The 23558-nt window shown below is 36.2% G+C and overlaps 2 protein-coding genes across 2 annotated transcripts in view; one reads left to right on the top strand and one right to left on the bottom strand.

Moving 5' to 3' along the window:
- Positions 1 to 520: 520 nt before the first annotated feature.
- tyro3 (TYRO3 protein tyrosine kinase) lies at positions 521 to 23274 on the bottom strand. The gene is made up of 19 exons (XM_058749426.1): positions 22917 to 23274; positions 21198 to 21381; positions 19034 to 19134; positions 18754 to 18924; positions 11679 to 11765; positions 11300 to 11415; positions 9468 to 9648; positions 7777 to 7919; positions 7243 to 7381; positions 6916 to 7042; positions 6501 to 6595; positions 6306 to 6401; positions 4545 to 4625; positions 4352 to 4444; positions 4143 to 4264; positions 3953 to 4062; positions 3628 to 3787; positions 3175 to 3311; positions 521 to 2444 (listed from the first exon to the last, which is right to left on the bottom strand). The coding sequence occupies exons 1-19, from the start codon at positions 22972 to 22974 to the stop codon at positions 2024 to 2026; spliced, it is 2622 nt and encodes an 873-aa protein (XP_058605409.1). The 5' UTR covers positions 22975 to 23274; the 3' UTR covers positions 521 to 2023.
- The window catches only part of mipol1 (mirror-image polydactyly 1), a 73238-nt gene continuing 72486 nt past the window's right edge, over positions 22807 to 23558 (top strand). Inside the window, exon 1 of the transcript XR_009266729.1 lies at positions 22807 to 22852. The gene's annotated coding sequence lies outside the window, so the exon portion shown is untranslated. The remainder of the gene's footprint in view (positions 22853 to 23558) is intronic.

Genomic DNA, 23558 nt, shown 5'->3' with positions numbered 1-23558 from the left:
CAGTACGTTTTAGGATTTTGCTGACCTGTGAATACTATTTGGTAGACCACCTCAGTGAAGAAGAAGAAAAAAACTACTTAATTGTTTGTGGAATTCCACAGTTGGGAAGTAATACTAACACATAAACGCTATACTAGCATCTTACTTGTAAGAGCAATTTCACACACACACACACACACAGTCTGGCATTTGTGATTTACGGGGACTCTCCATAGCCGTAATGGTTTTTATACTGTACAAACTGTATGTGCTATTGCCCTACACCTAAACCTACCCCTTACAGGAAACTACTGGGAATTTTTGAATTTCATAAAACACCGTTTTGTATGTTTTTTTAAGCCTTTTGTTTTACGGGGACACAGGAAGTGTCATCATAAACCATGTTTAGGTTGTAGTACCCATTAATTATACACATTTGTGTCCTTATAAACCATATACCAGTACACACACACACACATATATATATATATATATATATATATATATATATAGTCTGAAACCCCAACAAGTTTTTTGAGTCTAGAATGAATGTTTTATTTACTTTTTATGAAACAAACTGGAAAATAATTCTACAATTTCACAGCTGTAAGCACCACCCAGAAGGTCAACAACAAGATCTCAGGAATTGCCATTTTGTGCAAAATTCTTGCTATTTGTAATAACTCTGAAACAACAACAAAAATCCACATTTTGCTTGCATTAAAGGCATTGTTCACTGTCTGGACTGTGTTGAAATCTGTATAGCTGTAATTATAATAAACCCATTTTAGTCTGTCTCCAAGTTTTATAACATCTTTCAACGTATTTCATGCTAACATTATCTTTGCCCATTTAATTGTTCTAGGCTGAGCAGGCAGCCCTCTTTACAAGGGTTAATAACACTAAATGATGTGTCAGATGTATTCACAAGACGACACATATGAAAGTTTGTTACATGACCTAACACTCTAAAACTGAGTTGTAAAGTGATGAACTAAAACAAAATCTACTGATTTTAGAAACGTCCAACATTTACAACTCATGAACAGGTTCAAAAACACAATTATCAAAAACAAGCTTTCATTCTATGTGGCAATTCTTGCTGTTTTGAGTAATCATAACATACAACATAAAACACAAATTATTTGCACATAATAAAACCTGTTGTCCCTTGATATCCCATCCTCAGAATGCTTTAAATAAGATTTACTGTGCAGGCTAACGGAGCGATCTGGTTTAAAAGCAACAACCATAGAAAATAACTCAGCCCTAGCAAACAAAAAAAAGTGTTGATGGTAACATGCTTACAATGGAGGTCTATAGTGCAATTTCTCCATGTACACAACACATTTTTGTTTGTTTTTATAAGCTCTTATTTTCTATGGCATTATTATCAGAAGTGAAACTGATGGCAAATCTTTCACATGTTGTCCTGCAGCAAAAACACTATTCCATAGAAATAATTCAGTAAGCTTACACAGCTTAACTTGTATTTAGCCCCAAACATTCCTTTAAGTACAAATATAGCAATGACAGTATGAGCTTACGTCATAGTATGCATTATAAATCCAAAAGAATTTCTTCATGCAACGTAACAAATGTGCAGAAATGTTTGAAAACAAAGGCACCACATATGTGAGTCCCAGGATGTGATTGACAATTCATACATATAAAACACACACAAAAAAATGCCGGCACTGTACCTGCAAAGACACATTTGCACAAAGATGTACATTTTACACTTTAAAAATCACATTTGTTGAAACACTGGCTTTGCTACAGTCATAATTAATAATTACCATTGAAATAAAGTTGTCAAATCATGTTTCTAAAAGGTATTAGCAGCTGATTGTACGTCCATGTCATGCCTCTAGAGTTAGCATGGAGAACAGTTCTTTGTGTTAAGCATTATTCCTGGAATTTAACCAGTAAAACGACGAAGGAATGTTTTTACGGACTCACTGTTCTTTACAAGAGTCTTTACAAGTTGTGCAATCATTACCTAGTAGAATTATGTAAGCATGGGGAAATATGACGACAAAAATCACACATTAATGATAACATCCTCTTCCTCGTCCTTGACATCCTCAGACAGGCCGTCGTCAGAGTGCCTGCTTTCTTCATCAACGACGCAACCATGTGGGCCGATGATGTACCGGTAGTCTCCACCAATAGCAAGAGCAGCTCCTGATGACACCATTAACCAGTCCTTTTCATCTTCCTCTATACCTACACACTGCCACGGTACCCCCCATGAGGGCTCTTCACTACTACGGGTCCCGGCATCTGCCACCGGCCCAGAGGCCTGTTCTCCTTCCTCTTCCTCCAGGTTGACATACAGCAGCGGTTCTTTTACAGGAGCTGGATTCAGTTTTGCCCACAAGAGCTCCAACTGGTCAATGAGGTTTTGAAAACTAGGACGACACTTTGGGACAGGAGACCAACAGCTGTGCATGATTTCATAACTGGAAGTGAGAAAAGATGGAATAGTTTTTATATTATATACACGGGTGTAAAATTGGTGTAGAAATTGCTAGTAAATTTCTCAAACAATTACAAAAAACAGCAAGTAAAATATTGGATTTAGCACAAAATTCTGAAGCAGAAAAACTGTATTAATGAATATTAAAAATTAGTATGGTTTTAAAACGTTTTGTCACTTTTAGTATTAAATACACTACCATTCAAAAGTCTGGTGTCAATAAGATTTTTTTAAAGAAATTAATACTTTCAGCAAGGATGCATTAAAATGATCAAAAGTTATCAAAAAAAGCTACTTTTACATTGTCAAAAAATACTATTAATAATAAATGCTGCTGTTTTGAGCTTTCTATTCATCAAAGAACCCTGAAAAAGTATGACAAAAAAAAAAAGTTTTCAACATAAGAAATAATACATTTTTCTTCAGCAGCATATCAGCATATTAGAATGATTTCTGAAGGATCATGTGACACTGAAGACTGGAGTAATAATGCTGACAATTCAGCTCTGCATCACAGAAATAAATGAAAATTTATAATACACTAAAACAGAAAAGAGTTATTTTAAATAATTATTTCACAATATTACTGTTTTTGTTGTATTTATGTTTTAAACAGATGTCATCTTTGATCAAATAAATGTAAAAAGAAATGCATTTTAGAGACTTTATTATATGTTCCAAAAAAATATGATATATTAATTAATAAAACTTACATGTCAGCAGGACAGTCAGGAGGCTGTTTGAGTCTTTCTCCTTTGATAAGATACTCATAGATTTCGGAGTTCTCCACCCCTGGATAAGGTGTTTGGCCTTTAGTCATGATCTCCCACATGGTTACACCAAATGCCCACTTAATTAAAAAAAACAAAAATCATCATTACCAGGAAGGACTATATACTAGTAAATACGATTAAGAAATCATGAGCATTTTTGTTTTAAGAAACTATCATTTTAATATATTATATGGCTTTCTGGGATACTAGATTTCATTTGATCATTCTGTGATCAAATATATTTATATTATGACCACTAAATTGTATATCCGACTGGTGTGAGAATAGCAAAGATACAGTAGTAATTCCTTTTTAAGAAGAAGGTCTAAAAGTATGAAATTCTAACAACTAATATTAAAGAAATAACAAATACAGACAAACAGTGTTCATTACCACATCACTCTGTGTTGTGTAGACATTATCTGCCAGGCTTTCCAAAGCAATCCACTTTACAGGCAACTTAGAGACAGATCCTTGTCTATAGTAGTCACCGCTGTAGATTTTTTTTGAGAGACCAAAATCTGCTACACACACACTCATGTTTTCATTCAACCTAACAGTGAGGATGCAAATGATGAAAAATATTACATTTGAGCTAATCCAGAGAGTTTGTGGTTAATAAGCAATATAAAAATATTTGGATACATTTGGATAGTTTACACGTCTATTAAATACGATTAAAATTGTGCTGCTGTTACATGCACATGAAATAACTCACATGCAGTTGCGAGCAGCCAAATCCCGATGGATGATGTTTTTGCTGCTTAGATACTCCATCCCTCGAGCAATATCCAGCATGAACTGGATAAGAATTTGCTGAGACAGAGTCTACAAAAACAAGAGACAACTTCAGACATCTACATCTACAGTAGCTGTGTGTTTGACGAAGTGACAGGTAATAAACATACAAAAGGTTCATCTCCGAGGCGGGACATGAGAAGAAATGTGTGGAGATCTCCATGTTTCATGAAGGGCAGGATCACCATAGGAACAGGTAGCCGCTGCTGGGCTCTTCTGTGCAGACTCACACCTGCGGGAGTGAAATCACAACCATATGTTAAAGCAAACAGATTGTAACCCAAAGGTCAAGCAGAAAAGGAAAAGTGTGCCCACTAACCAATGAGCTGAATGACATTGGGATGATGGAAGTCTTTCATATAGGCAGCCTCTTTCAGACATTGCTCAATGTCACTGGATGAGTTAATGTCATCTGTGAGATACATCAATGCACAGAAACACTGAAAACACCAATATCATGGCCCACAGACATCCACCTGCTCATTAACCAATCATTTTAGATGTTCACTTACTTTTTAGGACTTTCACAGCAACCTTCTGCCCAGAGTTATTTTCCAATTTGAGAAAAGCTTCCCTCACAGATCCAAACTCACCTAGAAAACAAAACCCATTAATATTAATATTCTTCCTAATGTGAGTTATTTTGACCGCAACGAACACAATTAAGACAATGTTTTTATTTTATTTGTCCCCTCTGTATACATATACATTTCTTATGCTAACTAAGGCTTCATTTATTTGATCAAAAATACAGTGAAAACAGTAATATTCTGAAAAATTATTACAATGTACAGCAATTTTTCTATTGATATATTTACGTATCTATTGATGTATTTTAAAGTGTATCTTATTCCTGTGATGCAAAGCTTAATTTTCAGCATCATTACTCCAGTCATCAGTGTCACATGATCCTTCAGAAATATGCTGATTTGCTGCTCAAGAAATTTTTTTTTTAAATGATCAACATTGAAAACATCTGTGCTCTTTTTTCAAGAAAGAAATGAATACTTGTATTTAGCAAGGTTGCATTAAATTGATCAAAAGTGACAGTAAAGACATTTATAATGTTACAAAGGATTTCACCATCTTTTTCAGCATCTATTCAGTTATTTTTAACTTTCTATTCATCAAAGAATACTGAAACTAAATGTATCAGTGTTTCAACAAAAATATTAAGCAGCAAAAATGGTTTTCAACACTGAACCTTCATTAATAATCAAGTGAACATCCAAGTCATAACCCACAAGAACCCACTGTGACGCGGGTGTCACAAACACTGGTGATTATCTGGAAAGGTCTTTTTAAAGCATCATCCCTCACTTTCAACTCAGGAAGTCCCTAAAAAGTGACATATAATGAACACCCAGGTTCAGTCATGTGACAATGTGTGCATTTTTTTGTTGCCAAGGCATCATTTCCAAAATGGTGTCCTGTCTGGTTAGCACATGCTGCGGTGTCAGCAATTTTTAAAAATGCTTGTTTTTGTTAATTCTAATGTTTTAATAGCATATCCAAGATTACTCTTAACCTGATTTTAATACATTTCTTGAACAAAATGATATAAAACAAGCTACAAAGATATTGTGGTGACATATGTCACATCGGGCTATTAATCTTATAAAAGTAGGTGGAATTTTGATGTGACGTATTTGTCACATTAAGAAAAATGGTAATGAGCTGCTCAATTAATTGATTCAATTATTTTAGTATTATATATTTTCTGCTGCTCATTTCAAAGCATATTTTAAAAAATCTACATGTTTAACATGTTGACCTCCAGTGTGAGGTAGAGATTTATTTTTATTCAGTTCGCACATTTTGGAGTTAAAATTTAATAATCTAAAAATTAATTTCTGGTTAAACCATATACCTGAAAAGGTAGAATTTTGATATGTTACAAAAGCGTTGTTGTAAAATTTAATGGTCACAGTTATGTAGTAACACAGTAAAAACTGTATTACTTCTGAAAAAGCTTTTTCTTTTATCTTCCCAGAAAATTAATCATTTTGATATATGTTGTGTGTGGTAAAGCAAAAAAAAAAATGTTATTTAGCAAAAAAAAAAAAAAAAATTGATAAAATTATTTTTTTTCAATTGAGAAATAAACGCCCAATGTCATCTATATGTAACATTACAGATCTTTCACAAGGAGGGGTTGTATTTCAAAAATAACTGCAGAAACATGTTATAAGTGGTCCATTTGATCTGTTTTATATGCCCCATAATTTTCCTATAAGGAGAAATTGGTCCGAGTTCTTATGGGTATAATGTACCTTTTCCAAGCATTCGTCCCAGAGTTAATAGCCTTTCAGAGATGAGAACATCCTGTAACTTGGCCTTCAAATCACTGTTGATTCCTAGACTGTCCACTAGAGGGAAACAGAGTCGAAATTCATAATTTCCTGTAAAACATGTACTGTAGGATGTTTTATGATGGGGCAGTTGGGCACAGCAATGTGTTCACTTACATGTGGATTCTGGGGGCTCAGGGAACTGCCTGTTGAAGGACCTGGCAGCTGTAAAGGAAACTGGCACATCTGTCCCTGAAGCAGCAAATGCAGACCTGCAAACAAACCAAAACATTAAAAATAACCCCTATTTCACAGTTTTAAATAACAATTTAGAAATGTATTTTAATCAAACTGCCTAAAACACACAAACACATAATGACTGGAAGTGAGAAAATGGGTTTAAAATTCTTGGACTACAACTTCGATACATTTATATCCAATTTTTAATCATTTTGAGAATAGTTGATCCAAACTGTAAAAGAACAGATCACAGTTTGCCAGATTCCAGTCCTATTTCAGACAAAATGTGTAGTTACTACATTTTGGGAAGGATATATGGTGTATTAATGTGTAACATTCAGTAAAAACGTACCCAAACTGGGTCTCTTTGCCTCTGTTGCGAACCAGTACAATCAACAGGAGTCCCACCATGGTGGCCACAAGAAGGCCGAAAAGCAGCCCCACCCACATGTGGCCCCTCTGGGTCTGAGCCTGCATGGCTGAAACGAGACAAGAGCGTTAAACACCACTTCTGCTCAAAAGTGCCTGAAGCCACGCCATTCCTGCATAATGAGCCACACAAAGAAAAAAATCTCTCAGAGTGCTGCATTATGGGAACATGCAGTCACAAAAAAGCTGCAGTGACCGCAGAAATCCCAATTTCAAAAGGCAGGAGGGCAGACAATAAGAGTGGACAGACCTGACACGGGCATCACGAGAACAGGCTGACTCCACGGGCCACATCCTGCCATTGTGCATGCTGCAACTTGGAAAGTGGCGTTAAAGAAGCGCCCTGCACCCGAGAGACGGGCAACGTTGTCTTTAAAAAGTAAGGGATCCTATAAAGACAAAAATCAAATTGTGCATAACATTTAAGGGTGGGTAGCTCTTAAATGTCATGACAAAGGAAAATCAATGACCTTTAGACATCCAAACCTGGTGTGCATATGATATTATATCATATAAACTAATCAAATTTTTACCCATTATCAATAACAGGAGAAAGGTAACTTTTTATATTATATTTATTAATATAGTGTCAATGTTTAATAATGGTGTCAATGTTGCAAAGTTAATACATTCTGAAATCATTCAATTTAGCAATAAAGCAGCTCAACAGAAGAGCGCTATTCATCCAGCTCTATTCAGATTCAATACTGAAACAAATCAGTTCAATAATAGAGTCAGTGTAGCAAAATTTCCTTTATAAGTATCTTCCTTTACAATGATGTACCTGACTCTCTCCTCCCTGGTTCCACTGCACTTTATATGCTAGTAACTTTCCGTGTAGCTCCTCCTGATCCAGTGCCGCCCAGGACAGAGTGAGCTGCTGCTCGATGAGTTCAAAGGTAAAGTTCTTTGGAGCTGCTGATGGTGCTGTGTAAGAAAGATATGAAAAAAAAAAGGGGAGAGTACAGAGGGTCAATTACCATTGTACAGACAAAAGTATGAGTCAAATGCCTCTGCGTAACAATAAATAAGTCACAGCCAGGCCCAGATGGAATTTGTTCACATTTTCTCCACTGAATAAGAAAGAAAAATATAATAGGCAGTAAATCAAATCCATTTAAATAGTTGCAACGACTGTTTTGGCCAGTAGGTGGCAGCATATTGGACGCTGTATGTGGCAGCATTGCATTGATATGGATTGGGGACACACACAATGGTGCATTGTACCACTCAGCCTGGAATCTACTGGACTGCAGCCAGTGCTAGCAGTTTACAAACATGCAAACAGGGTCAACTTCAGAAACCCCTTCTGCTCCTCAAACCCATCCACCAGCTCCTCCCCTTCCAAACCCCCTCGCCCCAGGCATCTGGCCAGAACCAGCTCTCTGGGTTGTTTGTTTACTTCCAACCCACCAAAACTTTGGTCAAACTGGCTAACGGTTTTATTCCCTATGGAATATTAAAAATGTTAGTCACTCAGGACTGTTTTACCTCAGTTTGGAATTAAATACGTCAGTGTCAATTAGCCCTCATTGATCCAAGCCTAATAATTTAGTGATGTATGCAGCAAAGCATGTTGTAGCTATAAGCTTTCTTCGAGATGGATCTGAGCTCTACAAACGTAATTTCCTTCCTTCCTTCCTCTCTTCTTAGTACCTCAACACTCTTCAGCAGACACAATGTATAAGAATGACCAGATCAAATTTCACATGAAAATCTAAAGAATTGTAGGAGTATTTTGAAATGTATGTTTTTTTTGTCCAAAAAATAAATTACTTTAATTTAGTTATTTAATAATTTTATAAATTTGTTTATTAAATGTATTCATTTCATTAAAAATATTTTTAATTTTCATATCACATATCAAACAAGTCCTAAAAAATAAGTCTTATTTTCTTAAGCTTTTACAAAATCTACAGTAGTAAACGTTATTATGATTTTCAAATCACCAATGAATTTGAGTTTTCCAATATATACACATTTCAGGGGGCCTTCAAATAGCTTATTTATAGTCTGCATATTATGCTTATGCTATTAAAGTCAAGAAAGTTACACACATCATCAAAACTACTTTTATAGGCACAGCACTCATTAATAGCAGTTTATAGCCAATTAAATATTTTCAAGCAAAAATTTTTGTTTTGCTTTAAAATATTAAATTGGCTATAAATAAAAAACCTAAACATTTTGACCAGAGAAGTCTGATCAATTTTGCCCATGGGACTGAACTAGCTATGCCAAGGTCATGGGTTCGATTCTCGGGGAATGCAAGAGCTGATAAAATACTTACTTTGAATACAATACAAGCTGTTTTGGATAAAAGTGTCTGCCAAATGCATGAATGTAAGTCTGTAATTTAATTTCAACAGCGGTGCCATTTGAGCTAAAGCCATTAATGTTAATTTGACTCAGAACACATTAGAAAGAAACAACATGCATGCATAATGACATTACCTTATCTAATGTTTCACATACCTGCCTCTGGAGTGTGAAAGTCCACCCAAGGAGAGAAGGGGGAAGAGCCCACCTCGTTATCACACCGGATTCTGACACTGTAATTTGAGTAACTGCTGAGTCCCTCGAACACATGCTGGAAGGGTGGAACTACCACATCCACATCACGAAGTTTTACCTTCTTTCCAGGTCCCTTTGACACCTACAAATGATCACAGTCTCAGATATTTCTCATCTCATTATGGCACATAATCCACATGAGCCTTTAAAACTGGTAAAAATCATTTTAATTTAATTTAATTTAAGCATATGGATTTAAATTCTGAGAATTTAAAAAAGAAAAGAAAAGAAAGAATTTGCTAACTATTTACTTAAAAGGATAGTTTGAAAATTTGATGTTTATCTGCTTACCCCCAGGGCATCCAAGATGTAGGTGAAAAAAACATACACAGACACAACATACACAGCCGGCTGTTGTGTGAACGCGCTCAGGACAGTTGGACATTGCGGTGGATCAGCGGTAAAAAATGATATAAATACTGTTCAGTTTCTGGCACAGACCGATTATTTCGTGTCTTTAGACCTCAATGTATCGTCACGAGCTGCAGGGTTTAATTTGGTTTTGTCTGTGTATGTTTTTTTGACTCTCAAAGCCGTGAGTACCATTGACTGCCATTATATGACTGACAGACTGCAACGGTTTGAGTTAAAAATCTTTGTGTATGTTCTACTGAAGAAACAAAGTCACCTACATCTTGAATGCCCTGGGGGTAAGCAGATAAACATCAAATTTTCATTTTTGGGTGAACTATCCCTTTAAATAGATATGGAAGCTTATTTTGGAATTAATAAGGCTACGGAATAAAAGTGACTTTTTCTTCATGTTTATATCTTACAATTCTGACTTTTTGTCACAACTGCAAGTTTATATCTTGCAATTGCAAGTTCTAAACTCATAATTATGAATTTACATCTCGTAATTCGGACTTTTTTTCTCAGAATTGTGAGTTATAAGTTCGTACTTATGAGTTTGTCTCATAATTATGACTTTTTTCTTTGAAGTCAAAATTTACATTTTACTGTTTTTTGTTTACGCCACAGAATGAAACAATAAAAAAGGTTATTGCAACTTATACACTCACAACTATGAGGAAAAAGTCAGAATTGTTTATAACTCACAGTTCATACTTCTCTTTTCATGTTGAGTTATAAACTCACAATTCTGAGCCTCAGAATTGCGAGAAAAATAAATAAATTGTGTGGTAAAAACTCAGATTTGTTTTTTAAAAAAGTCAGAATTGTGAGACAAAGAGCTGCAATTACCTTGTTTAGATTTTTATTTCATGGCAGGAATAAGCTTATATAAAGAAAAACATTTTTTTTTTTTTTTTTGGAAAAATGTTTTCTCAAGAGAGCAGTGGGACTGCTCTGTTTTTACAGATGTCTCACTCTTCTCCAGATGTAATGAGGGTCTAGTTTATGAGTCACTAGCACAATCTAAGCTAAAAATAAAAAGTGAACCATGTTTTCTGAGAACCAAACACCATATTGTTAAAGGAAGGGTTCCATACAATTTAAGTCAATGGTGCTAGGTGCTTTAAAAAGGACAAAAGCACCTTAAAAGTAGTCCACCCAACCTGTGAGCAGTGTAAAGCATTCTCCCTAACATCTGCTATGTGTTACACAGGAGGAAAGTGATACGGGTTTGGAATAACAAATAACAAAACATTTGAATAAATGATTTTCATTTAGGGGTCAACTAAGACTGTACGACAATAGGACAAGCATGAGGACATTAACAGAAAAAGACATGCAACAATGTCAAAAACTATGTAGTAACACGTATACTCTACCTGTATAGTGCAGGTGGAAAGCTGTGAGTGCCCAGTGAAACCTGGACTCCATGTTAAGGTTATATTAAGATCAGACACATGATGTACCTTGACATCCTGGGGGGAATCAGGGCGGACTGCACATAAGAATCACATGTAAAGAAAAACATCATAACAACGACGTGTATTCATCTTCACTCTGCTGGGAGCTTTTTGTGCCTTTGGACTTTTGTGGTTATATTTGTGTAGTTGACTGTGTAATACAGCTGTTAAAATATATGATGGACTACTGCTAAAACAAAAACCAACAACTAATTTTGCATTCTGTATGGAATTACATTGAATTACAGCAATAAACTTTATGTGAGCTGGAAGTGAAAAACACTATGGTATGTCTCACCTTTAATGTGCACTGTGCCTGTGCGTGACACGGAGATGCCTCGAGCGTTCTTAGCCTCACAGTAAAACTTTATACTGTCATTCACACCTGGTTGAGCAAATGAGAAACATATTGCTGTGGTCAGCGCTTCATGGAGTAATGATATCTCAAAATGTTTATATCTCATATTTAATATGCTTGCAAAAATGCATATTAAATGGGTCGCATTTCATCCCAATATTAAAAGAATGAAATAAGGAAAGAACATTTGAGGTCAAAAGTTTACATACACCTTGCAGAATCTGCAAAATGTTAATTATTTTATCAAAATAAGAGGGATCATACAAAATGCATGTTATTGTTTATTTAGTACAGACCTACATAAGATATTTCACATAAAAAATGTTTACATATAGTCCACATGAGAAAATAATAGTTGAATTTATAAAAATGACCCCGTTCAAAAGTTTACATACACTTGATTGTTAATACAGTGTTGTTACCTGAATGATCTAAATGTTTTTTTGTTTGGTGATAGTTGATAGCTGAATGGATAAACTGCCTGCTGTTCTTGACAAAAATCCTTCAGGTTTCACACATTCTTTAGTTTTTTAGCATTTTTGTGCATTAGAACCCTTTCCGACAATGACAGTATGATTTTGAGATACATCTTTTCACACTGAGGACAACTGAGGGAATCATATGCAACTATTACAGAAGGTTCAAATGCTCACTGATGCTTCAGAAGGAAACACAATGCATTAAAATGACATTATAATCTAACATTATTTTGATGATAATTGAAATATATTTTAAAATATTAATACTAATATAGATATTTGAAATGTGTGTGTGTATATATATATATATATATATATATATATATATATATATATATATATATATATATATACACACATATACAGGTGCTGGTCATATAGTTAGAATATCATCAAAAGTTGATTTATTTCACTAATTCCATTCAAAAGTGAAACTTGTATATTATATTCATTCATTACACACAGACTGATATATTCCAAATGTTTATTTCTTTTAATTTTGATGATTAGAGCTTACAGCTCATGAAAGTCAAAAATCAGTATCTCATAATATTAGAATATTACTTAAGACCAATACAAAGAAAGGATTTTTAGAAATCTTGGCCAACTGAAAAGTATGAAAATGAAAAGTATGAGCATGTACAGCACTCAATACTTAGTTGGGGCTCCTTTTGCCTGAATTACTGCAGCAATGCGGCGTGGCATGGAATCGATCAGTCTGTGGCACTGCTCAGGTGTTATGAGAGCCCAGGTTGCTCTGATAGTGGCCTTCAGCTCATCTGCATTGTTGGGTCTGGTGTCTCTCATCTTCGTCTTGACAATACCCCACAGATTCTCTATGGGGTTCAGGTCAAGCAAGTTTGCTGGCCAATCAAGCACAGTAACACTATGGTCATTGAACCAGCTTTTGGTACCTTTGGCAGTGTGGGCAGGTGCCAAGTCCTGCTGGAAAATGAAATCAGCATCTCCATAAAGCTTGTCAACAGAAGGAAGCATGAAGTGCTCTAAAATTTCCTGGTAGATGGCTGCGTTGACTGTGGACTTCAAAAAACACAGTGGACCAACACCAGCAGATGACATGGCAGCCCAAATCATCACTGACTGTAGAAACTTCACACTGGACTTCAAGCAACATGGATTCTGTGCCTCTCCACTCTTCCTTCAGACTCTGGGACCTTGATCTCCAAACGAAATGTAAAATTTACTTTCATCTGAAAAGAGGACTTTGGACCACTGAGCAACAGTCCAGTTTTTTTTTCTCCACAGCCCAGTTAAGATGCTTCTGACGTTGTCTCTGGTTCAGAAGTGGCTTGGTAGCCCTTTTCCTGAAGACGTCTGAGCGTGGTGACTCTTGATGCACTGACTCCAGCTTCAGTTCTCTCCTTGTGAAGCTCTCCCAAGTGTTTGAATCGGCTTTGCTTGACTGTATTCTCAAGCTTGCGGTCATCCCTGTTGCTTGTGCACCTTTTCCTACCCAAATTCTTCCTTCCAGTCAACTTTGCATTTAATATGCTTTGATACAGCACTCTGTGAACAGCCACACCTTTCAGTAATGACCTTCTGTGACTTACCCTCTTTGTGGAGGGTGTCAATGTTCGTCTTCTGGATCATGGCCAAGTCAGAAGTCTTCCCCATTATTGTGGTTTCAAAGAACAAGAGATACCCAGAATTTACACTGTAGGGATGGTCATTTATTCAAACTCAAATGTAAATATTCTAATATTTTGAGATACTGATTTTTGACTTTCATGAGCTATAAGCTCCAATCATCAAAATTAAAAGAAATAAACATTTGAAATATATCAGTCTGTGTGTAATGAATGAATATAATATACAAGTTTCACTTTTTGAATGGAATTAGTGAAATAAATAAACTTTTTGATGATATTCTAATTATATGACCAGCAACTGTATATACACACACACACACATACAGGTGCATCTCAATAAATTAGAATGTCGTGGAAAAGTTCATTTATTTCAGTAATTCAACTCAAATTGTGAAACTAAATTAATAAATTCAATGCACACAGACTGAAGTAGTTTAAGTCTTTGGTTATTTTAATTGTGATGATTTTGGCTAACATTTAACATAAACCCACCAATTCACTATATCAACAAATTATAATATGGTGACATGCCAATCAGCTAATCAACTCAAAACACCTGCAAAGGTTTCCTGAGCCTTCAAAATGGTCTCTCAGTTTGGTTCACTAGGCTACACAATCATGGGGAAGACTGCTGATCTGACAGTTGTCCAGAAGACAATCATTGACACCCTTCACAAGGAGGGTAAGCCACAAACATTCATTGCCAAAGAAGCTGGCTGTATACAGAAGAGTGCTGTATCCAAGCCATAGGCGTAAATCCCTATGTTTATGATTAAAATTATGATATCCGATGTTTTTTCTATGAACGATTATAAGGTTAACAAGCTTAATACCATAGCTTGTCACCCACTACAACTAACACGGCGATAAGCCTGTGTGTGAACTGATATTTGGCTAATATTGTAGACCTGTGTGTTGGGTTTTGCTCAATATGATGTTAAGTGGCAGATCAGTGGGCTTAATGCTGTTGAATATCTAAGAGACGTACTAGGTTTCAGACGAAAGCTAAAATACTATGGATGACGCAAAATAATAATTATAATATGACGCGTGGTGAACCATATGAACCGAACTCATGTTTAAACACGGTCTCCATGCTATGTACACATGCTGTGTACGCATAGCTATCCTTACAAGTACAATTTTGGCTGTATTATTTGTGTCCCCTTCAAAAATTGCTCTTGAGAAATTTTATGTTTATTGTCCCCCACTACTGTTAGATGAAATATACGCCCCTGATTCAAGCATGTTAACAGAACGTTGAGTGGAAGGAAAAAGTGTGGAAGACAAAGATGCACAACCAACCGAGAGAACCGCAGCCTTATGAGGATTGTCAAGCAAAATTGATTCAAGCATTTGGGTGAACTTCACAAGGAATGGACTGAGGCTGGGGTCAAGGCATCAAGAGCCACCACACACAAGGAATTTGGCTACAGTTGTCCTCTCCTGAACAACAGACAACGTCAGAGGCATCTTACCTGGGCTAAGGAGAAGAAGAACTGGACTGTTGCCCAGTGGTCCAAAGTCCTCTTTTCAGATGAGAGCAAGTTTTGTATTTCATTTGGAAACCAAGGTCCTAGAGTCTGGAAGAAGGGTGGAGAAGCTCATAGCCCACATTGCTTGAAGTCCAGTGTTAAGTTTCCACAGTCTGTGATGATTTGGGGGTTCAATGTCATCTGCTGGTGTTGGTCCATTGTGTTTTTTGAAAACCAAAGTCACTGCACCCGTTTACCAAGACATTTTGGAGCACTTCATGCTTCCTTCTGCTGACCAGCTTTTTAAAGATGCTGATTTCATTTTCCAGCAGGATTTGGCACCTGCCCACACTGCCAAAAGCACCAAAAGTTGGTTAAATGACCATGGTGTTGGAGTGCTTGACTGGCCAGCAAACTCACCAGACCTGAACCCCAGAGAGAATCTATGAGGTATTGTCAAGAGGAAAATGAGAAACAAGAGACCAAAAAATGCAGATGAGCTGAAGGCCACTGTCAAAGAAGCCTGGGCTTCCATACCACCTCAGCTGTGCCACAAACTGATCACCTTCATGCCACGCCGAATTTGAATTACAGCAAAAGGAGCCCCTACCAAGTATTGAGTACATATACAGTAAATGAACATACTTTCCAGAAGGCCAACAATTCACTAAAAATATATATTTTTTTATTGGTCTTATGAAGTATTCTAATTTGTTGGGTTTTTGTTAAATGTGAGCCAAAATCATCACAATTAAAAGAACCAAAGACTTAAACTACTTCAGTCTGTGTGCATTGAATTTATTTAGCTTTCCTGTAGCTCAAATAGTAGAGCATGGTGCTAGCAACGCCAAGATCATGGGTTCGATTCCCAGGGAAAGCAAGAGCTGATAAAAATGTAAAAACTGTAACTTGAATGCAATGTAAGTCGCTTTGGATAAAAGCGTCTGCTAAATGCATAAATGTAAATGTAAATGTAAATTTAATACACGAGTTTCACAATTTGAGTTGAATTACTGAAATAAATGAACTTTTCCACGACATTCTAATTTATTGAGATGCACCTGTATATATGTAGGTTTCAAGAAGAACTGGTTGAACTTGGGCAACCTGTATGCTAATTTGATGCGCAGAAGTGAGTCAGGCAACAGGAGTTTTCTCAATAACTCAAAGAAAGATTAAAAAAAACATCCTGACCTCAAGTCTCAGCCCGCCTCGTGAACAAGGCCATGGCAGCTGTGACATTGTTTTAAATCATGACAGAGTCATCTGTTCTCAGTAAACTGCTTGGAAAAAACAACAGCTCAGCTTAACACTGAGTGAGTCAAAAACCCATTTATGCCAAAGGTGCAAGTGGCTGTTAATATGAAGGCATGACACACAGTCTTACATAGAGCTAATGACTCAAGGATTTCTCAGCATTACGCTATTAAAATTTAAAGTTTACTTCTTTACCACACTAACAGTATTGATCATTGTAATGCATTCCCTCACAGAACAAAAGATCCAGTTTCAAAATGTAAAGGCAGGGCAGTAAACTGGCCTTGACATTATCTACTAACATAAGTCTTTTTTACTACAAGAACATGATGACTTGTAACAGTCTGCAATGAAACATACCAAAAATATCAATAAAGTCACCCTGTTGCTAAAAATCTCTCACAATCCCATATAATATTACACCACAAGTAAGCACAAACGTGCCCCACTGGAAACACACTACTGTTACACCAAACTCAAAATCACTCCACCTACTGAAAGCAACCAGTGACTCAGTTCTACAATTTATCTGCCCATTATATCATCCGATAGAAGATTTGAAAGAGGATTCTGAATGTTTCATAATGTGATTAATATACTACAGGATCATTGACTGTTTAATGTTATGCACAAACAAACTTCCATTGAATAATGAAATATACGAGTGTTTTCAGGGCAGTACTGGGGAGTAACTAACTAATCATAGAGGCATCTGAGTAGGGCTGGGCGATATATCGCATGCATCTCCTCAGTAAAGCTGGTTCCGTGATAATCGCGTTCGATATATCGCCCAGCCCTACATCTGAGGCATACAGGCAACTAACTAATCAAGAGCATACATTTTAACTTTAAAAGGTTAACTTTAAAAACTGTTCAACTTATGAAAAATGAATGAGGGAAGATGGCAATGCTCAACATGGTGACTGTTGGAAAGGAAGTAATGCTTTTTTACTTTAAAGTGCCAATGATTAGCATATTGGATTGGCTTTTCTCTATCACATTTATGTGTATTAGATTAGACCAACCTAAAAAATACAGTTTTAGCCTGATTTGAACATACAGTATATTGACATTTATGATTTGAAATGTAAGCTTGCTAAACAGTTTCAAAGATCAGGGCATGACTGGAAAGGCTGCCTGTTGGTTGTTGAGTGAATTGAGTGAACTTGTTTCAAAAGGCTTTTGGGGTACTTGGGGTCTTGGCCACTTGAGAATGTGTGTACATGACAGAAAGTAATGCATGGAATTGTTCCAGATCTGATAAATGCCACCAATTCCACACTATAGCATTGTAGCAGTATTTGAGACTAAGCGTACCATTATGCATCATGTCCAGGATCTCACAAGATCATGAAAATTTGAGGGAAACTTTCCAGTGTAAGTTGAATTAGATACTACGCATAATTTTGTAATAAAACAAAGTGATTCACATTTTATTGATGAGTCTGCAGTTTGTGTTGCAAATTGCATCAACTGTTACATAGGGACTGCTGAACACATATTTTAGAAGTATTTTAAAGTACAAAGTATTAAAAACCAAAATGTGACCCTGGACCACAAAACCAGTCTTAAGTCGCTGGGGTATATTTGTAGCAATAGCCAAAAATACATTGTATGGGTCAAAATTATTGATTTTTCTTTAATGCCAAAAATCATTAGGACATTAGGTAAAGATCATGTTCCATGAAGATATTTCGTAAATTTCCTACTGTAAATATATCAAAACTTAATTTTTGATTAGTAATATGCATTGCTAAGAACTTCATTTAGACAACTTTAAATGTGATTTTCTCAGCATTTTGATTTTTTTTGCACCCTCAGATTCCAGATTTTCAAATAGTTGTATCTCGGCCAAATATTGTCCGATCCTAACAAACCATACATCAACGGAAAGATTATTTATTCAGCTTTCAGATGATGTATAAATCTCAATTTCGAAAAATTAACCCTTATGATTGGTTTTGTGGTCCAGGGTCACAAATGTGTAAATTAAGCTCTGTAAAACATTACTTGCATTTTTACAACACATGTTGTAAGTGTGTCCCATCAGGTAATTGTTCTACACACACTTGCAATCCTCATAGCCACTTGAAAATTTGGGGCAAATACCGGAGATATGTCATGTAAGAAGACAAGTGGTCAAGTGCAAAGACCGCAAATGTGTGTATTGGGACAGATCCTTGGTGTTTCTCACCTTTAACAAAGAGAACTGAGGGGGAGGGTGTGAAATCCCCCTTCTGTTCGCCTCCCAGCCACCACAGCACCTCCACAGGTTCTGGAGGACCTGATGCAGCACACGTCAGGTTGAAGGGCTCCCCTGCAAATGCAGCCACATCCTCGGGTTCCACCACAAAATGAGGCACACCTAAAATACGAGCAGGAGGTGCCAATCTATGTAATGTTTGCACCAAAGCAACAAGATATAATTTAATAAATCGATTACTTGATGGATTCTGAAGCAGCAACTGACATACCTTCGACTGTAATCCAAGCAGGCTCTGAGGAAATGATCCTGTCGTGATATTCAACCTCACACCAGTACTTCCCGGCATCTTGTTGCTGCACTGATTTAACACTAAAAAGAAAGAAACACTCAGAACAGACACTCTTTAAAGGGTAAAATTAACCATTTACACACCCTCATGTTGATGTAAATCAAAATAACATTTATTGACCAAATGTGCCATGAGCACAAATGCATACATTTATATCAAACATTTACAACATTCACACTGTTACTGAACTAAATCAAATCAACATTGAACTAAACCGAGGTGGATAATGACACTATTGTCTTTTTAGAGCTGCTTTACTGCTAAAATTGTACTTGTTTCACAAAGAACTCTGCAACATTAACACTGTTATTTTCTTGTTTATTATTATTATCTGCATTTTTATAAAGTGCTATATAAATAAATGTGACTTGGCTTGACATAGACTTAGAAAAGTAGCAAATGCCACAACCTTGTCTAATAATAATCATGAAATAAAGCCACATCCGTCTCAAAGTTTTACAACCAGACAAGAGCCAGTCAGTCTAAGAGTGCTGAGATTTATGTAGACAAAGGTCAGTTGCGCAAACAACGGCATGACTTGCATTCACATAAAAAAAAAAAAAAAGCATGACGTATACATTTGTTTACAGCTATGACACCCACCACAGGAAACTAGACATTTATAGATTATGCTGGCAGCGTGCCGTTCGGCAAGAAAACGTGACTTCTGTAATACACTAAGCCAGTTTCTCTCTTCACTGTTTGTTATCCTCTTTAGCCTAATCTTACAGCAGGCAACACTTGCAAAAGCAAATTTCCACCCAAACTGTGTTTAGTCTAAGACTGGACTAAATCAGCATCTAGGAAACGGGCAACTGGACTACGTCACGACACCATGCAAGAGATTATCAACCCTGACAGCTTTCAGTAAAGCAAGCTCAGGTTACTAATGTCCATCTGCATTACTCTGTCTTCTGCCTACATTCCAATCAGAAGGGGCTACATTTACCTGCTTGCAAAGACGTTCGATGGAAAGTTCAAAATGATCTCCAAGTTTACTGTAGCATGACACTTTATTTTCATTTATATAGTCATTCAAATGTTTGGGGTTAGTAAGATTTTCTTAATGTTTTTGAAAGATGTCTCTTATGGATGTGTTTATTTGTATACAGTAACACAGTAATATTGTGAAATATTATTACAATTTAAAATAGTTGTTTTCTATTTAAATATATATTAGAATGTAATTTATTTCCGTGATGCAAAGCTGAATTTTCGGCATCATTACGCCAGTCTTCAGAGTCAAGTGATCCTTCAGAAATTATTCTAATATGCTGATTCGCTGCTCAAGAAACATTTCTTAGTATTAACAATGGTGAAAATAATCTTGTATAACTTTGAAGGGCAAAGTTACTTGCTACAGTAACAAACATGTTAGACTTGACAGAAAAGTCCTTGATAAAATTATTCATGCTTCTTGGTGTCTTTTACCATACGGACAGTAGTGAAGATGATCATGTGATGTTGGAGTTACTGTGATATCTAACAAAGAAGCACAAACAACTGCTCTGGTGTTCTAGCTCTGCGCCCACACTGTGATAAAACAAAAAAATTATACTGAAACAAAGTCGCAATCTCAAGGCCACAGTCTCATGACAACTGGACAGACTCCCTTTTAGGCAAAAAGTGTTAAAAGACTGTTTTTTTTTTTTTTTTGCTTACTGGCCCAAACCAAAATAGCTCACCCACAAATCTCTATGATATTCTGGTGTCTATATATCTCCTTCAAAGCACATCTATCGGATTTTTTATCTGTTCTATTGTCTGCCTTGTCTAAATGGTCTGAAAACCCTATTATTTATGTCAACAAGACACATGTTGTTCGTGTTCAAACCCCTAACACTAGTTTGAGAAACAGTAGTAATAGTGGCGCTTGTTTTAGAAAATAGTTAGTGAAACTGAGATTTGACAAATCATATGACAATATATTTCAATCGGTTTCAACATCCCCTTCATACAGTCTGATGTCTCGGTTCTTGCCTGAAAACAGTGTCAATAAGTTACATTTCATTCCTAACCACTGAAGAAACATCTATGCTGAACAACATCCAGGATGTCCAGTTCCAGGTTCATATTTTGCTACCTGTGAAAGGTCTCCCAGTGATGTGCATCCAATGTGATGTACATCTGATCAGCGCTGTAGATCTTCTCTCCATCCTTCATCCAGATGATCTCTGGTTCACTCAAACCCTCAAAGGCACAGCCCAGGCGTGCCATGTTACCCTGAGTCACCGTTTGGTTGGAAGGGTTTTTGGTGAACCGTAATCCTGGAGGACACACAGTGTGACATGCATCTAAAGCAAACTTATGACCGAAGTAATATCAAGTCATTTGGACATACTTGATAAGCTGATCATTTCATGATCAGAGGGAGTTCTAGTAATGATTAAAAAGCTTAAAATGATTTTTGGTAAGCAAATGCAAACTGAGCATACATATGAATTTTATAACATAATTATACTCTCTATCTATTATTACCCAAAAGAAAGCAATAATACAGATGGCCTGGAGTTTTATCCGGAAGCAATTGTTTCAGGTTCAAAACATCTTGATGATGGATTTGTTCATTACAAACACAGTTTTTTCGTTTCACAAAATGGTAACTGATGGACTGGAGTTGTGCAGATTATTGTGATGTTTTTATCAGCAGTTTGAACTCTCACGGCACCCATTCACTGCAGAGGATCCATTGGTAAGCAAGTGATGTAATGCTAGATTTCTGCAAACCTGTTCTCACCTACATCTTTAACGGCAAAATTTTCAGTAAATTTTCATTTTTAGGTGAATTGACATTCACATCACAAGCTTTCTTGGTGGCTTCCTGCATTTAAATGTCAAGTAAATCACAAAAAATTCAGAGAATTGCAGAAAAAGACATGTGCAATATGTAATATACACCTAAATTTGTAAAGAAACTTCATATTTCCTTCAAGTGGCTTTTGTGCCCTTTTCTAAGTCGTCTATTGTATTGGGTCCATTTCTGGCAACTCTGACAGTGTGCACGTTCTGACTGCGGACAGCAGACGTCATGCATGCTGCAGATGTCTGAAAGATCTCCACTGTGACAACACAACACAGCTGGCCAAAACATCTGCATCAAAGACCGCATTCATTTCCCAGGAAAGAGGAATGAGGAAACTACAGTGACCGGTTCATGATGTAACTCTACTATCAATAAAGTAGCATACCTATCCATCTATCTATCTATCTATTGATTCAATCAGCTGTAACAGAAGCAGAATTAAACTCTAAAAATGTATTTGGTTAAATAATGATGCATAACAAAAGTGTGCCTTTTTCATTTAACTAAACAAAGTAGTCTCTTTCTGGATACTTTTTCAAATACCTTCTCTGTCTATAATCCAGTGGATAAAATATAAAAAAAACTTAATTTTTTTTAAATCACACTCGACCACAATAATAAAAAACAGAGATGCTGAATTGGTTTAGATTCGTTTAGAGTCCATTAGTTTTGAATCTGAATCCTTAGTATTTGATAAAAAAAAATTAAACTTTTTTTTTTTTTTAAAAACAAGAAAAAAAGAGAAATTATAATTTTAGAAAAAATATAGTTATAAAAGAGGGTTATGAAATAGTTTTTGTGTATGTGTGTGTGTGTGTGTGTGTGTGTGTGTGTGTGTGTGCGTGTTCATAATAAATGTCCCGTATGTAAATTTTACACTTAAACTGATGTTTATCTTGAAACACAGTATCCACGTCAACACACCATCAGCACTGGTGAGTTTAATGAAACACTGCGTTCACTAACTCTGATTACACGATTATGATTAAACAAACTTACCGTGAATTCCCTCATTGAAGTGTAGTAAAAAGAGCAGGATACAAAGAGAAACCCCCATTATAACATCTTCTGTTAAAGAGCTGAGTTATCCCCTTCACCTCAGGAAAGTTTGAACAGCGGTGATTAATGAATTAACTTGGTGCTCGTAAATCCCATTATATTCTTCACCGGAGTTTCAACTTCAAAGTCAACCTCGTGCATTGATTAAATCATGTTTCCGTGGTTAAACCGGTAAAAGTAGCATTCTGCTCATTGTTTTGATAAATCCTACACGAGTTCTTGACTGAGAGCTCGGTGATCATCGTTCAAGTCAAGTAGCTCGGTTTAGAAAAACAGCAGCAATCATCTGAAGCGTCGGAGAAGCGCCCCCTGTACGTCACGGGACGCAACTACACCTCACAACAGCATAAACATCAACATGTTATTTACAGCAGGGGTTTACAAACTTTTTGAAGCTAAAGGCATATTCACGTATAATATACGGTCACACTTTATATTAGGTGGCCTTAACTACTATGTACTTACATCAAAAAATAAGTACAATGTACTTATTGTATTGCAAAACACTTTTACTGCTATTGAGGTGGGATACGGGTAAGGTTAGGGACAGGTTTGGTGGTATGGGTAGGTTAAGGTGTAAGG

The sequence above is a fragment of the Onychostoma macrolepis genome, chromosome 17, assembly GCF_012432095.1.
Source record: "Onychostoma macrolepis isolate SWU-2019 chromosome 17, ASM1243209v1, whole genome shotgun sequence".
NCBI lineage: Eukaryota > Metazoa > Chordata > Actinopteri > Cypriniformes > Cyprinidae > Onychostoma > Onychostoma macrolepis.
The sequence above is the reverse complement of the archived record's forward strand: the minus strand, read 5'-3'. Positions and strand labels throughout refer to the sequence as shown.

Bases quoted from the DNA above. Each gene is read 5' to 3' on its own strand.
- tyro3 (XM_058749426.1), bottom strand. From the start codon at position 22,974: ATGGGGGTTTCTCTTTGTATCCTGCTCTTTTTACTACACTTCAATGAG. The intron at 21,382-22,916 runs GTAAGTTTGTTT...TGTGTCCTCCAG, and splicing joins CTTCAATGAGGGAATTCACG to GATTACGGTTCACCAAAAAC. The intron at 7,920-9,467 runs GTATGTGAAACA...TTTCTTACACAG, and splicing joins CTTTCACACTCCAGAGGCAG to CACCATCAGCAGCTCCAAAG.